Source organism: Haplochromis burtoni, unplaced genomic scaffold (assembly GCF_018398535.1).
Source record: "Haplochromis burtoni strain Fernald_Lab_line unplaced genomic scaffold, NCSU_Asbu1 Contig_53, whole genome shotgun sequence".
NCBI lineage: Eukaryota > Metazoa > Chordata > Actinopteri > Cichliformes > Cichlidae > Haplochromis > Haplochromis burtoni.
This window is the reverse complement of record NW_024582414.1, coordinates 781042-795944: the sequence shown is the minus strand read 5'-3', so window position 1 is coordinate 795944 and position 14903 is coordinate 781042. Positions and strand designations below refer to the sequence as shown.

At 41.3% G+C, this 14903-nt stretch overlaps 1 protein-coding gene across 1 annotated transcript in view; it reads right to left on the bottom strand.

Moving 5' to 3' along the window:
• The window catches only part of syde2 (synapse defective 1, Rho GTPase, homolog 2 (C. elegans)), a 49594-nt gene that overhangs the window by 8121 nt on the left and 26570 nt on the right, over positions 1-14903 (bottom strand). The window contains exons 5-6 of the mRNA XM_005923932.3: positions 11205-11331; positions 641-822 (exon numbers count right to left, since the gene is read on the bottom strand). Coding sequence (XP_005923994.1) covers positions 641-822; positions 11205-11331 — 309 coding nt within the window. The remainder of the gene's footprint in view (positions 1-640; positions 823-11204; positions 11332-14903) is intronic.

The window sequence follows — 14903 nt, the reverse complement described above, 5'->3', positions numbered from 1 at the left end:
ACACACACACACACACACACACACACACACACACACACACACACACACACACACACACACACACAGATACACAAAAGCCAGACAAATAAAACATGTTATTATTATGATTAGTAGTTGCAGTTGTACCACTAGCAGCAGCAGTAGAGATGCAAAGCCAAAAACTGCTTTAAGACACATCTGCAGCAGTAAGTTTATCTTAAAAAAACCTGAAGGTTTTATAAAAAAACCAAAAGGAATATTATTATCAGTAATATAAGGCGTGTTGGCAAAGGAGCCGAGTGCAGAATACTGCAAATGCTACACTTTTAAAACTAAGAGAGTAGTTGTATTCTCACAAAGCATTGACATGCTTCTTTCAATGAATCTGGTGACTCTGTTCACTTGGACCAATAGCGTACGGATACAGAGTTTCAGCAACTATTCGTTTTCACTTTTATGTCATTCTACTGTGGATACGATGACAGTGCTTGAGGTGCAAGGCTGCACGACATCACAATTATCAGCCGAACAGTGGTAATCTGTAGCATTATGATTATTACCATGATTATCTACCCACAATATGCCCTTTCAAAGCCACCTCTGTGACAGTCCTTTAACTCCTGTGCAGAAGAATGTGCACTTTTTAAAAAATTGTCCTTACCCTCTCCACCTCTGGCAGGTTTTCCAGCAGGCTGACGGTGTGTTCAGAGTCGGCCTGGTCATTCTCACACCCAGACGCTCCCATCCGCAGAGGCCTCGCAGCCATAGACTCCAACACTGCCTCATATAGCTGCTTGTTGATCAGAGGGTAGGGCAGCTCACGTAGATAGTCCTTCAGCACTCCTGACGAGAGAGCGAAAGCAGGGCATGAGAAACTCAACTGCATCAGGATAGTGAGTTTAACATCCACGCAAACAAGCCCGTTTCATGTTCTTACACTAGATGTTAAATACGCAGGCGACTTTTAATACCTGACAAATTGCTAACGATATCTCTTAATGAGGCGCTGTCACCGAGAAATAAAAAGCTTTTCTTCTCCTCCTCGTTTAAAAGCACTCAACCTGCCACATTCTCTTGGCTGCAGATTCAGGTCCCATTGTTTTCCGGGGTGATCCCGTGGCGTCTACCGAGAGGCCAGATTGAGTCGGGTGTGACTCGGCAGCGTCGGGGGGTTGTGGGGTCTGCTCTGGCATCTGTGACGGCGCATTCGCACCTGTGACTTCAGCCTCTCAAAGTTCAGACAAAAGCTGGGGGAAAACATGAAACCCACGCTGTCTGTCTCCACTAAGCCCCTGAAATATCACTGGCATGTCTTTTAATCAAAGGCAGAAATAAAGAGAACGGAGGAGGGGCAAAGACGGGAATTAAAACAAAAAAAAGGGATCCTGGCCGTGTGACAGATCTTTGTGGTGAGTGTCTGCTCTGTTGTGTGCATGAAGCTGGATCAGCTTTCAAGGAAGACCAGGAGGGTGAAGGGGGGGGTATATTGTGCAATTAGCAATATTTGTTATCTTCCCAAGTAGTGCAAACGGAATAAAGGATGAAGGATAACCAGATAAATACAGGTGAGCTATACTGGCGCCCAAGACAAATACTTTTATTTTCTTAAAGATCTTTGCTGCTAATAATAATAATTTAGCCTGATAAATTCCTGATCCTTTATTTTAATGCAACAAAAGCATTCATTTGTCTATAAACCAGGATTAAATGTCTGCAAAAGAGGCTACAAATACAATGACTCTGATGTGCAACACACTGAATACACACTAAAGTCCACACTGCTCATTGACAAACTGCTGCAAACGTTTCCTGCTGTTCCCGTCACGCTGTGCACCCTTATATTCGTACAGCTACATCTGCTGGTGCTCTGCGACCTTGTTTTTCAGTGACTTATCAGCTGTTGGGTTCCAACATGTTTTTGAAGTCAGAGTAAGAGATCTTATTCCCCATGTTGTTGGCAACTTCGATTGCCAGTGATCCCTGCTCTTCTTGTGCTAACATGCTTATCGGGAAACGTCTTCGCTCCGTTCAGGTTTATCAAAAATCTTATATGCAGCTGAGGCCAAAAACCTATCAGCTTGTGGGCTGTGTGTCAGTGTCTGCTCATATGCTGCTGTCTTCTGTTTAGTGTATGAGGTGCATTTGCATTGATATCACGGGCGTAGTTCTTGTAGTGTCTGAGAGTGACTGTTTTTTTCTTTGGTTGTTGTTTGGGACAAACTCAGAAAGGGCTTGGTGCTGCTTGTTTTCTTTATTTTATGTTGGCTTACTACAATTAGCATTAGCAGTGGAAACTGTCTGTTTCGCATGGTCATATTTTCCTTATATATTACCTTTTTTCTTCACGTACCTCATATTCAGCTGAGCATCACATATCGGGTTCAAAGAAATCAGTTCAAGCATATTGCTGAACCCTTACTGCACTCTTTTTAACTTGCCAAGCAGCAAACATGTAAGTGGGAAATACAGTCAAGATGGAAGTGTGTGCAGACTGAAACACCTCAACCAATTTTCAATTTTCAAATTTGATATTATTTACGTAGTGCCACATCACAAACAACGGGCACTTTATATTGTAAGGTAAAGACCCTACAATGATAGAGAGATAACCACAATAATCAGGTGAGAAGCACTTGGCCACAGTGGTAAGGAAAATATCCCTTTTAACAGGAAGAAACCAGAACGAAGCTCGGGGCGGGGCAGCCAGTTGCTGCAACTGGTCGGGGGACAGTGGAGGAAGACATGACAAAAAGACCAAAAGAGAGACCACTTAGGACTTTTTCAAGGCTCCTGCTTCTGGATAGCTTCATCTTCTCCTGGCTCACCTCCAAACTCCCTCTGTCAGTGAATCTCTTACCTTCTAACAGACAGGATGTAGCTAGCTAAGCTAGAGAAATTCACATCCAGCACCTTCACAACAGGTCTTGTTCCCCTCTTCTACATTTAGACAAATAAATGCACTTCTTCTTATTCCTGTGTTAAGCTCCTGGTGTTTGTGGATGACACTGCTGGGCTCAAACGTATCCAAGATTGAAGCAAGCCTGCATAAAGATAGGAGGTTGTGCAAGCTTCCGTTTGATGTATCAGAAATGCAAGTCAAACTTCAAATTTCAGACAAATACCACGGATAGGTTCTTCAGGTTCCATAGACGTATAACTTGAAGCACAGTATTTAAAGTCCTAAGGAAGTTCAACCTCCCAATAGAGCTGTTGTCCTAGTTCTGCTGCGCTGTATTTGGGTCTGTGTTGCATCCTTCAGTTAACTTTTTTATATGGCTTAGCCACTTAATCAGAAATGAGACGACTACAAAGAATAGTCCGGGCTGCTGAGAGGATTACTGGTGCTCCCTGATCGACCCTCGAGGACCTGTACTCTTCTAGAGCAGGAAAAAAGGGCTGGAAAAGCTGCAAAAATCATTTCAGACCTTTCACACCTAGGCCACAACCTCTTTGATCTGCTGCCCTCTGGTCAGCACTTAAGAACACTGAGCACCAGAACATCCAGTCACAGGATCTCACAAGACCTCTCCAAGTTTGGTAGTCTCAGTGTATAACAATGTGGAAGTCTGTCTTTTAACATTTAGTGTTACCCATTGGTATTTGTGGAACATTTAAATTCTGAAGTAACTTTAATAATTGTGATTTTTCTGTTGCGTTCATGTCTTGGACATTTTATCCATTAGGAACATTTCCCTGTGGCAACAGTTCAGTTTGACTGCTTGGGGTTGTTGTTCACATTATTGAACATGTGGCTGTATGTGCGTGATTATAGGACAATAAATCCAGGAAAAATCATGTGTGACACAATTAGTGAACACGCCGTGACTCTAAAGCGTGCAAGAGGAGCAGCTCTTGGTAGAACAACAGATAAGACGACACTGTATCTATGTCAACCACGAGCCTGTTTCCAAAGCAGTGACACAACTGATTAAAGTGCTATTAAAAGGAACACGTACTTCACTGCTGTTCTTGTCCACCTTGTTTTTTTTTTTGCCTCTTGTCTTCTATTTACAGCATACTACAGTACGATTCATAGTAAATCCAATGAGCTTCCTTAGGGCCAGTAAGAAGAACAGAGGGCCCAACTTAACATGCTCACTTTATAATCCCACTAAGTCCTAAATCTGCTCTTTAAGGGAGCATTAGGATTACCACTTTTCAGTCTATTTCTAAACAGCATCGTCAGAACATCAGAATAATGTGGACAAACTAATGTTTCAGTATTAGCTAACAGCACCAGAGTTTCAGGTGCTGTCACACGTGCATTTTCTATTTTCCTTTGCTGCAGTTATATAGAAATAAATTGGATTAGAGAGTGGAGGGAGGATCTAAAGTCAGTTTAGTGTGTTACAGTACAAAGTCTATGATTAGCATTGTGGTTAGTATCTGCACAGTGGCACTCAGCACCAACATAAACACAACACTAATCTGTTTTAAATTGTCTGTTTTGCATCACAAATAAAACCGATCAGTGATCAAAAACGCAAAAAAAAGAATCTGTCCAACAGCTGACAATAACTGCTTCCTTTGATCTCTGTATGTTACCACAGAAATAAAAAACTGACTGACTGAGCTACCATAGTGAAATTTGTGACCGTTTTAAAGGAATAATCCACACTTCTTAAAAATTTCAGAAGAATCTGGATTTTGGTGTGGTGGTTAGCAGTGGTGCCTTACAGCAAGAAGGTCCAGGGTTTGAATCCAGTCTGGGGCCTTTCTGTGTTTACATGTTTCTGTGTCTGTGTGGGTTTTCTCCCACAGTCCAAAAACATACATAGGGTTGTGAACGTGAGAGAGAATGGTTGCCTGTCTGTCTCCATTACTGGAGACCTGTCCAGGGTGTACCCTGTCTCTTGTCCTATAACATCTGGGACAGGATCCAGACCCCCCACTGAACAAAACTTTGATAAAGACATTAATGGTCACTGTTGACTTTAGGGACTTCCTTTTATTTTTTATCCACATGTCACCATGCAATGTATTCAAAAAAATGTATTAATAAACTTGCTTTCATTTTAATGGCCACAAGGGGGCTACTCCTCTGGCTGAAACAAGTAAGTCAGAACTTATAAAGGTCTATGAGAAAACTATTTCTAACTTGATTTCTAACTCAAGTATTTTCACAATGAAGGTTTTTAATATTAAATAAAACCTGAGCATATTTAAAGTAAAATAAATCCTGTCTTCAGCTTCTCAATCAGGTCCATCCCTTACTTAGCCGAATGCTAAACTCCAATGTTCAAGCTGGGAAAACAAACCAAAGTGGGCTTATTTCGGTTACGACCTCAGTAAACACTTTCCTAATGAGGTCGTGGCCTCAGCCCATAGATTTAAGTCTTATTAGAGTAAAATTGCTGATAACAGAGTATTCTTTGTAAGAGCCGAGTTGCTACCATGTTGGTGTGCAGTGTCCTTGGTTCCTCAAAAGTTTCAGATGAGGGATAAAAAAACCTACCACGACAACAGGTGATTGTGGCTATGTCTATCTCTTATATACAGTGTCGTGCAATGTGGCACAATTTTAGCATGTTAGCATTATACATAAATGCATAGGAAGTATGTTTTAGCATGTTAGCAATTATTTGTGGCAAACATGCCCCATAGAGCCAAGTCTAGAAGCAACTTAGCTTTGACCGAAAATATTGAATATGATACATTAAGGAATTATTATTACTTAATTATGATTCTGTACAGTGTGTCTCTTCATAGAAAAATAATAAATATAGAATATAAAAATAAAACAGTAAATATGATTCTGACAGCTTAACATAAACTGAGACATTTTTTTAAGTTTGTTCCTTGCCATAACTATTTTCTCTGAACATGTAATGTTCAACACTTCCTGGCATTAGAAATACGGAAACACTCTGTATGAGACAGCCAGCAGATGCTTAGTAGGCAAACAGCTCATACCCAAACAAGGATAATAACTTACTATCTCAGCCCTCCAATCTCAGGTAGATCAAAACATTGACAGATACTACTCAGCAGGGTTAGACTTTAACAGCGCTCTGAGGAAGCATGCTCTTAAAGACTCATAAAACTGCCCTGCAATTAAACGCCCTCCCTGTGCCTGTGAGCTAGCATAGGTTCAGTATAAAATCTGGTATGAGCTGAATTTGATCAGGGTATATAAACAAAAGACACATTCACTCTCTTTAACGCTTCCCTAGGCATGCCGATTTCAGCAGCAGATTAACCGGAAATGCTGTGTGAAGATTCCCCCCCTCCCCCCCCCTTCGTCAATCGTTATGGAAAATTTTACAAAGATAACCACAATCAGCTTGTTTGATCACACGAAAACAGACCGTCTGGAAGCAAAAATTAGCAATATATTTTTATCCATATCTCGCTAAAATAAAGCTTTTATTTGTTTGTTTTGTGTTTTTCTGCATCTGCGAATAATACGTGCTGGGAGGCGCCGCCTGGCTTGCTTTTTGCTGCCATTATTACAGAAAATCATGCAGAGCCCTCTGACCTTCCCTGCACTGCAAGGAAGACCCGACAACAGCGGGACTGTTACACGTTAGCGCTGCCCGATGAAGCGAAACAACTCGTGTTTTTCTTGATATGCAACACATGAAAGCAGCACACACATTTAGGCTCTTTCCAGTTCAAAAGCCAACTGGCCAAAACTGTGTACGTGCATGTGCACATGGGCTTGTCTGACGTGAGGAGAATGGGGCCATTCAAGTAAATCATTAGCCTGCTTTGACTCGGTGCTTTGTTTACTTCGGTTTGTTAGCCCCTGTTGATGCCCTTTTTCACGCAAACAGACACACACGGCTCTCACATATATGCACATATGCACGTATGCATGAGAACTGTGGTCGCAAGCAAGCTGACAACAAGCAAGCTGACAGCAGGCGCACGCTGCGTGTCTTTTTCACTCAGATTTCAACTGTCGGGTGGGGGGGACTGGTATGGCTCTGCACCAGCACTATCTGCACTGCGCTACATATACTTTCCCCACCTCCACCTACATGTTTGGCTGATAAAGACTGCAGAAACAAACACTTAAAGAAAAACATTAACAAAAACTGAAAGCACCTCAAAGTAATCTGATACAAGTATTTTTTTTTTTCCTTGCTCACTTCAGACTATTTCAGTGTCCCAAATATGCCACCAAACACTACAAGGGACACAATGCACTGGGGCATGGCTCTACCTTTGACCTCTTGTTCAAACAAAGCGGAAGGTCACTCCTCTTGTCAGTGCTGCAGTCAGTGCCTCGCCTGGAGAACAAACAGGGGGTTTGTTCTCCGTCCTGCCCCCTTCTCTGCTATCCCGCACGCCCCCACGCCACTAGGGGGGCCAGAGGAGATTTGTGTTTGTGTACTGCCTTATGTAGTAACACAAAATGTACAGTTGCTGCTTCAACTTTTTCACTTTTCCAAAACTGAGCAGACTCCAGCTCTAACTCTAGAACCACGCGCTCACACGGTACACGTGGATTCATCACAAATACGCCTGCTTCCAGTTTTCAATCCCACCCTGCAGTTTAAGAAATATTCTGACAGCCCCACCGTTCTAAAACTCTTCACCAAGTGGTTGCCTGCCTCCCCGGCCGACCCAGGGTTCAGCTAATCCCCCGTGCGTGAGCCAAATACCATCTGTGTTTGTTCGGCAACAAAGGGGGCACTTGTTAATGACTTTCCATGTCTTCACTGGAGTACTGGCAAGGGTTGGGGGTGCTGGGGGGGTTGGGGGCAATTTAGAGTAGCAGGCTATGGAAAAGTCGACTCAGGCAAGGGAAATTGAAGACCACAGACTAAAAATCAATGCCAGTGCTCCGAATGAAAAAGGGCAGAGGACACACCAGTTGCATTAGTAGAGGAGAAGTGACTTTCAAGACTTTGTTTCCACGTTGAGACCAAAATCTTCTATTAGATGGATTTAATCATAATTTAACACATGTGTGGCAAAAAATGTTCAGGTGCTCACAACCGCACACTCGCAGGGGCTTCAGGCAAAGCTACCATATGGGCCTACCATAGAGGGTACCGATCCCCCCATTATCATGTCAAACCACTGATTGAAGCCTTCATTCTTCAACAAAAGGGATACCAAGAAGAAAGAAGAAGAATTTCATCAGGATGTGCTCAGAGGCCTTTGTAGAGTTTAAAGAGAACGGTCCAGAAAATATCCAGTGAGGAGCAGTTCTGAAAATAGATGCTGATGTCAGAGGCCAGAGGATGATAGCCAGACTTCTTCCAGACTGATAGGGAGGCATGAGTAATTTAAATAACCACTGGTTACAACCAAGGTCACCTCTGAACGCACGGCACGTTGAACCTTGAAGAGATGGGCTACAGCAGCAGAGGACCACACAGGATGCTACCCATGTCAGCTAAGAACAGGACACTTTAGATGGACTCAGTAAAAGTAGATATCAGAACAGTGGAAAATGTTGCCTGCTCCAATGAATCTCAATTTTTGCCACAACATTTGCTTCATAGGGCCACGATTTGGCATAAACAACACAAAAGCATGGACCAGTCTGTCAGTCCTGCATTGTATTAGTGGTTCGGGGTCGTGGTGGTGTGATGGGGTAGGGGATAGTTTCTTTCTCTCACTTTGGGCACCTTTGGGATGTGGTGGAATGAGAACACAGATGTGCAGCAACTGTGTGACTCTATCGTGTCGATATGGATCAGGAATGTTTTCGACACCTTGTTGAATCTTTACTACTAACAGTAGCAGCAAGGTGTATCTAATAAAGTGTACACTGTTTTTAAATGAAATGAAATGTGAGCATTTTGTGAAACATACTGTGAAGCAAAGAACTGTGATTTGAAACAATGGAGCGCCATGCGCGGAGCATGTTTTGCAAGCTTAGGATTGAACTCTGACCCCTGGATAATCCCTTTCACTACCTCCATTTTTAAATTAGCTGTGCGACGCGCCAGCCCTCTTAGCTCCATTAGCTGTTCGCTAATTAGCCTCTCGTCTGACTCCATAACAAAAGACTCCAAGCTTAGTTTAAGGCTTCCACTATGAATTAAAATTAGAGCAAAATATATGTTTTTTTATTCTGTGTATGTTGGCTATTGAAATCGAACAGGGTGTGTAATATAACAATGCTACAATCAGCTTTTAAAACTCCTGTTATTGTGTGTTTTTTAATCTGCTGTACCTTTTATCCTTTCTTTTATTTTTTCTTACCTTATTATCACTATATCTCAGAAATCCCTGCTTTTTTTAAAGCACACACCATAAACCTCTTCATCTTCAGCTCTTTTTCTCTCTATGTCCTCGTCCACTCACTCAGACCCATCTGCAATGGCAATCCGCCTGGCAGAGCAAATTTAGGCAGCGAGCAAAAACCAACAATCCTTTTTTCTAACCCGCTCAACTGTTAACTGTGTGCTTTGCCCTGCCATGCAAATGCATGTGGATCAAAGCAGGCATGATAGGACGACGCCTATACAGGGCCTCTCCCCAAAACCAACAGCAGCCCCTAAAATGCCCAGGGGTTTCCATGGTCCTTTCCTCCTTTTGTGGAAGAAAAAAAAAATCATGACCAAGTCATTTTCGACAACTTTGCCGCCCCCTCCCCATCTCCCCAAATCTGCTACACTTTTAGAAGTAATACTCAATTCAATGCCACAGCTGATTTTGGGGTTTCTTTTTGTGAGATGTGCTCACTGTTTCCATTTTTCATTTCAAGGGAGCAACAGAGCAGAAAAGAAATTCAGCTGACAGGAATCTGAATGGCGTTTAAATTATAAATGTAAGGTTTGCAGTTCTGCTTGTTGGACAGTCAAACAGCTTCAGGGGGACTTTTTTGAATTTGACAAGATAAAAATCCCAACATTTGACGTGATTTACAAGGTCCAAAGCACAAAAACTGAAAGAACAGTCCGAATGCGTGCAATGATCTGATTTGTTTGACTTTGTGTGTGTGTGTGTGTGTGTGTGGCCCTTCCTCTCACACTGATCTTTATGTTGCAGGGATTTGATACACACACACATAGATTCTTATAAGATATACACAGGTGCTGACCTATTCGCCATGGCTACATTCAGGAAAATTTATTGCAGTGGATCAATACTGAAGCTGGACTCCATTACATTAACACCCCATTTGTTTTTGTTAGTTTTGTTCCATGAGTAAAAACTCTCATGAATTGTATTTTTCTTGTTTTACTGGGAGTCATGTGTACATGTCAAATGATTAAATGAGATGCCTATTATAGATGCCAGTTTTAGGTTTGTGGTTAGTATTTACTTAATGACAGCTAAAGAAGCAGTTAACAGCTGTCTGTTAACTTCATTGTTAGTTGTTCTTAGTCCTTAGTCATTTCTCCACCCTTATTTTACTCAATATTAACTGCAACTTGTTATAGAAAAGTGGGCATTTTATTTAGTTATTAAGCTTCCAAGGGATTGGAAAAGTAAGAAATTGTGGTAGTGCCAAAACTGAGATTCCTTTATTGGCCACTTGAGGCAGACAGAAAATTATTAAATGTTAAATTGCCCAACTTTACAGCAGAAATAAACATTTTCATTGTCCTGTTAAAAAAATGTTTTGATCTCTATCGTGAATTTTTGGCTTTGCCATACATATGCAGGGTTGTGAATTTGTCTATAATTTGCCTGTTTAAATTGTATTAAGGTATTTTTGCCATTGTTATTAAGGGTGTGGCTGTTTTGAATTGAACCAGCAGGTGTAGTTAATAGCTGCCTCAGCTACTATAAGTAATCTGTTGCCTTCTGGAACATTTTTGATGTAATTTTCTATCAAATAATTGCTGTGGGACTAAATGTACTCATGTAAGTTGAGTAAAACTGCATTTTTGACTAACATTTATTTAGCGGTTATTAGCAGGTAGCACTGTCTTTGTAATGTACATATTCATGCTACAAATGCTTGCTAACTAAGCAAGCGAGCATTAGCTCATAGCTTAGCAATTCAAATTCCTCTCCAAATATGGTCACTTGTGGATTTTTACTTGGGTTTTGTGAGTGAAAACTGAAGAACTGGTTTTCAAAAAAAATCCTGTTCAGTCTCTTTTTAAATTAGAAACTGCATACATTGCTCATTTTGTAACTATCCTGCTAAGTACAAGTAAGAAGGTAATTTACAGATAAACAGACCAAAACACACCAATGCTCTCTGGAAACTTTGTCAGGTTTGAATAACACCCTTGTAATTAAACTAAGTGTGTTTAGTAATCTTATGCCTTGTTGGCATCTTCTCTGTTTCCTGGTGATCATTTTACCTGTAATGACGTTTATGTCTGGATACGTGTTTTCGCACAGCTCCACAGCGTGGCTGTCTCTCTCAAACGCCTCACGCAGCTCCTTCTTTACTGCTGCCGAACCACACAGACGGTAGAGACCCACCACCTGGTAACATAAACACACACACACAAGTAGGTCAAATAAACACGCATGGCTCGAGAGTCAAACAGTTGACAGCAACATAGACATTTTTACAGCCTCATCGATCAAGTTCTACGTCTGCACTCAGCTAATGTCCTGGAAGGCAGCCATAAGTACTTTCTCAGAAAACTCACACGTCACAAACACCAGTCTGTTTTATCTCCAGAAAAGGGCGCCTCAATTTAACAACTGACCAAAAACCAAAAATGTATATGTTTCTAATAACACTATAAGCACTCACTTTTTTAAAGACACAGGAAGATGACTTGATGTAACAAAGAAATGCTGGACTAACAGAAAACCTTAAACTTAACACGTTCCCTATATTATCTTTTCCCCTCTACTTTCAGTTACTTTACACTAGCATCTTTATGCACTTTTTATTATATTGTGATTTTGGATCCACTGTATCCATAGTTTATTTCTTTCACTCCTTTTCCAGTTATTCTGAACATACATTGCATGTTTGTGTGTAGAGGCTGCTATCCAGTAAAGCCAAGAGAGAAATGTAGGCGAGACAAATAAATCTGAAATGAATGACCACTAAAGTACTGGCACTCTCTGAAACATGGTTGGAGACAGCACCTTAAAAGTCAGCCAACTGTCTCTGTGTCTATCTTTATCAATCTAGAATTTGATAACAAAAGCCAACATGAGCTAATAAGGCCCAGTCGTCAAATGCTTGAATTTACAGAACACCACAAAAGCACATTTATTGCTTGTAGTTTCAGCTTTTATAGTCAGAAGACTGAGTCTCTGTTGTCAACAGCAGTATCTATTTAAAGTTTGCTATGGTTAGCCACTATACCACAAATGGGTAAAATACAGCCCCAGGGCTCAAACCAGCTTGCAGCATCCTAAGAGGAAAACACGACAACCCCTAAATCTCAATGAAAGAAAGCATTATGCTAATGAATCTTTAGCAGTGGGTTTTACCATCTAACTGTAATAGAGAGAGTATGCAAACAAACTTACAGAAACTACAAGTCTAAAATATCAATTCAGAGGTGGCCATCTCAATTGTTCCCACTGGTAACAAGTAGTAGTAAAACATATTAGAACACGAACTAATGTATTCATGTATAAGACAATGCATTAAAAAACACCCAGCACGCCCCTGCGGGCGGTTTATCCTTCAAGCTCGGGTCCTCTACCAGAGGCCTGGGAGCTTGAGGGTCCTGCGCAGTATCTTAGCTGTTCCCAGGACTGCGCTCTTCTGGACAGAGATCTCCGATGTTATTCCCGGGATCTGCTGGAGCCACTCGCCTAGCTTGGGAGTCACCGCACCTAGTGCTCCGATTACCACGGGGACCACCGTTACCTTCACCCTCCACATCCTCTCGAGCTCTTCTCTGAGCCCTTGGTATTTCTCCAGCTTCTCGTGTTCCTTCTTCCTGATATTGCTGTCATTCGGAACCGCTACATCGATCACTACGGCCGTCTTCTTCTGTTTGTCTACCACCACTATGTCCGGTTGGTTAGCCACCACCATTTTGTCCGTCTGTATCTGGAAGTCCCACAGGATCTTAGCTCGGTCATTCTCCACCACCCTTGGGGGCATCTCCCATTTTGACCTCGGGACTTCCAGGTTATACTCGGCACAGATGTTCCTGTACACTATGCCGGCCACTTGGTTATGGCGTTCCATGTATGCCTTTCCTGCTAGCATCTTGCACCCTGCTGTTATGTGCTGGATTGTCTCTGGGGCATCTTTACACAGCCTGCACCTGGGGTCTTGCCTGGTGTGATAGACCCCAGCCTCTATGGATCTTGTGACTCAGAGCTTGTTCTTGTGCTGCCATGATTAGTGCCTCTGTGCTGTCTTTCAGTCCAGCTTTGTCCAGCCACTGGTAGGATTTCTGGATATCAGCCACCTCCTCTATCTGCCGGTGGTACATACCGTGCAGGGGCCTATATATATATATATATATATTTATTATTATTATTATTATTATTATTATTATTATATAAATAGGTAGTAAGTCAATGATGCAGGTCTGCATGGTCTTAAGAGTTTGAGCTAGCTGCACAAGTAAAAAGAGAGTGGAGCTAATTCTAGACCAGTTCATCATCAGGACAGCATCATTGACAGATCACAGCTATTTGCAGAACTATCTACATCAGCAAATAAGAATTTAAACAGCAAAGAAGAGAAACACCCTTCAATAATTTTAGGAGTGTTAATGTTGCATAGTTTGTTCACGAGAGAGAGAGAGCTCTGAGTACCTTCATTTTTGGCAACACACGGGAAACTGATCTGGGTAAATAAATGACTAAATAAATAACTACACATATCAAAAGTTAGGGATCTGATTTGATTCTGTTTGGTATATCCGAATATTTCGTTTTTAAATCACCAAATATTTGTATCGCTGTTAGAAATCCTTCCATTCAGCCCATTCATTGATGCACACACAACATTTGGAGTAAATAATGAAACAAAAGTGCCTTAAACTAACAATGAAAGAGTAAATCTTCTTGGTTTTTGTTCTTTTTTTTTTTTAATGAAGACTTAGCCTAATATCCTATTTTACCACATTTAGCCAAATTTAAAGGATTCAATATAAGTCACTATTATGTCTCATGCTTCAATTCAACTGTCCAGTGTGTGGCCCTCTGCTTACTGCGTCTTAGCTCTGCTCAATCCAGCACTATGTATTGACAGTCAAACCAGAGGAAGAGGGATGTCACTGCAAAACCCCTTAGTGGAATAAAGGGACTAAATGTGCATTTCCTCCCTTATTAACTTTTCATCTGTAATAAGACAATTAGATCATTTATAGACTGGAATGAAAAAGGAGAAAAGCCTGTTCAGGCAGTCTGCCTGAGCTGGACTGTGTCAAAAACACTTTAAGATGCAAGTTTCACCTCTTTAGAGCAATTTGGCAACACCTCCAGGTAGTTACTTCTAAAACCCTATCTGAGAAAACACAAAGCTATTCATAAACTTTTACTTTAGTGGTCACCAGGACGTAAACACTGCATGTACAGAATCATTGTCATCAGTCAACAAAGGTCACTTTGTACCAAAAATAAGATTTAAAAAGGTTTTATTCCACCACAAGTTATACTTCTACTATATATGTGCACCTGTGGACCCCAGAGCTATGCATACTCATCACTCCACATAACATTATCCTAACATATTTGCAACAGTCATGAGCCTGATGAGTCTCTCATGATATTCTGCTGCTGTAATAAATCATTTCCACAAAACTGACAATTGCAAAAGCACGGTAAAGACTTAAACACAGTATCGTAAAAGCAAAATTAACCTCCCACTCTGGAGACAACATGTTGAGGACCATTTTCCTGGACCATTTTCTCTTTATGAAACCTAACAGTAATACATGACACTAAATTAGCTGGCAAAGTGAAATGATCTTAGAGTTGACATCCTCATGAATGAATGGATAAACACTGAGATCTTCTAAAACCCAAGTGACAGCTCAGCATTAAAAATGAAAGGACTAAGCTATAAAGCATTTATGTTTCTTTACCTAAGGCTCCAGACTGTGACCTAAAGAAACTTGAGA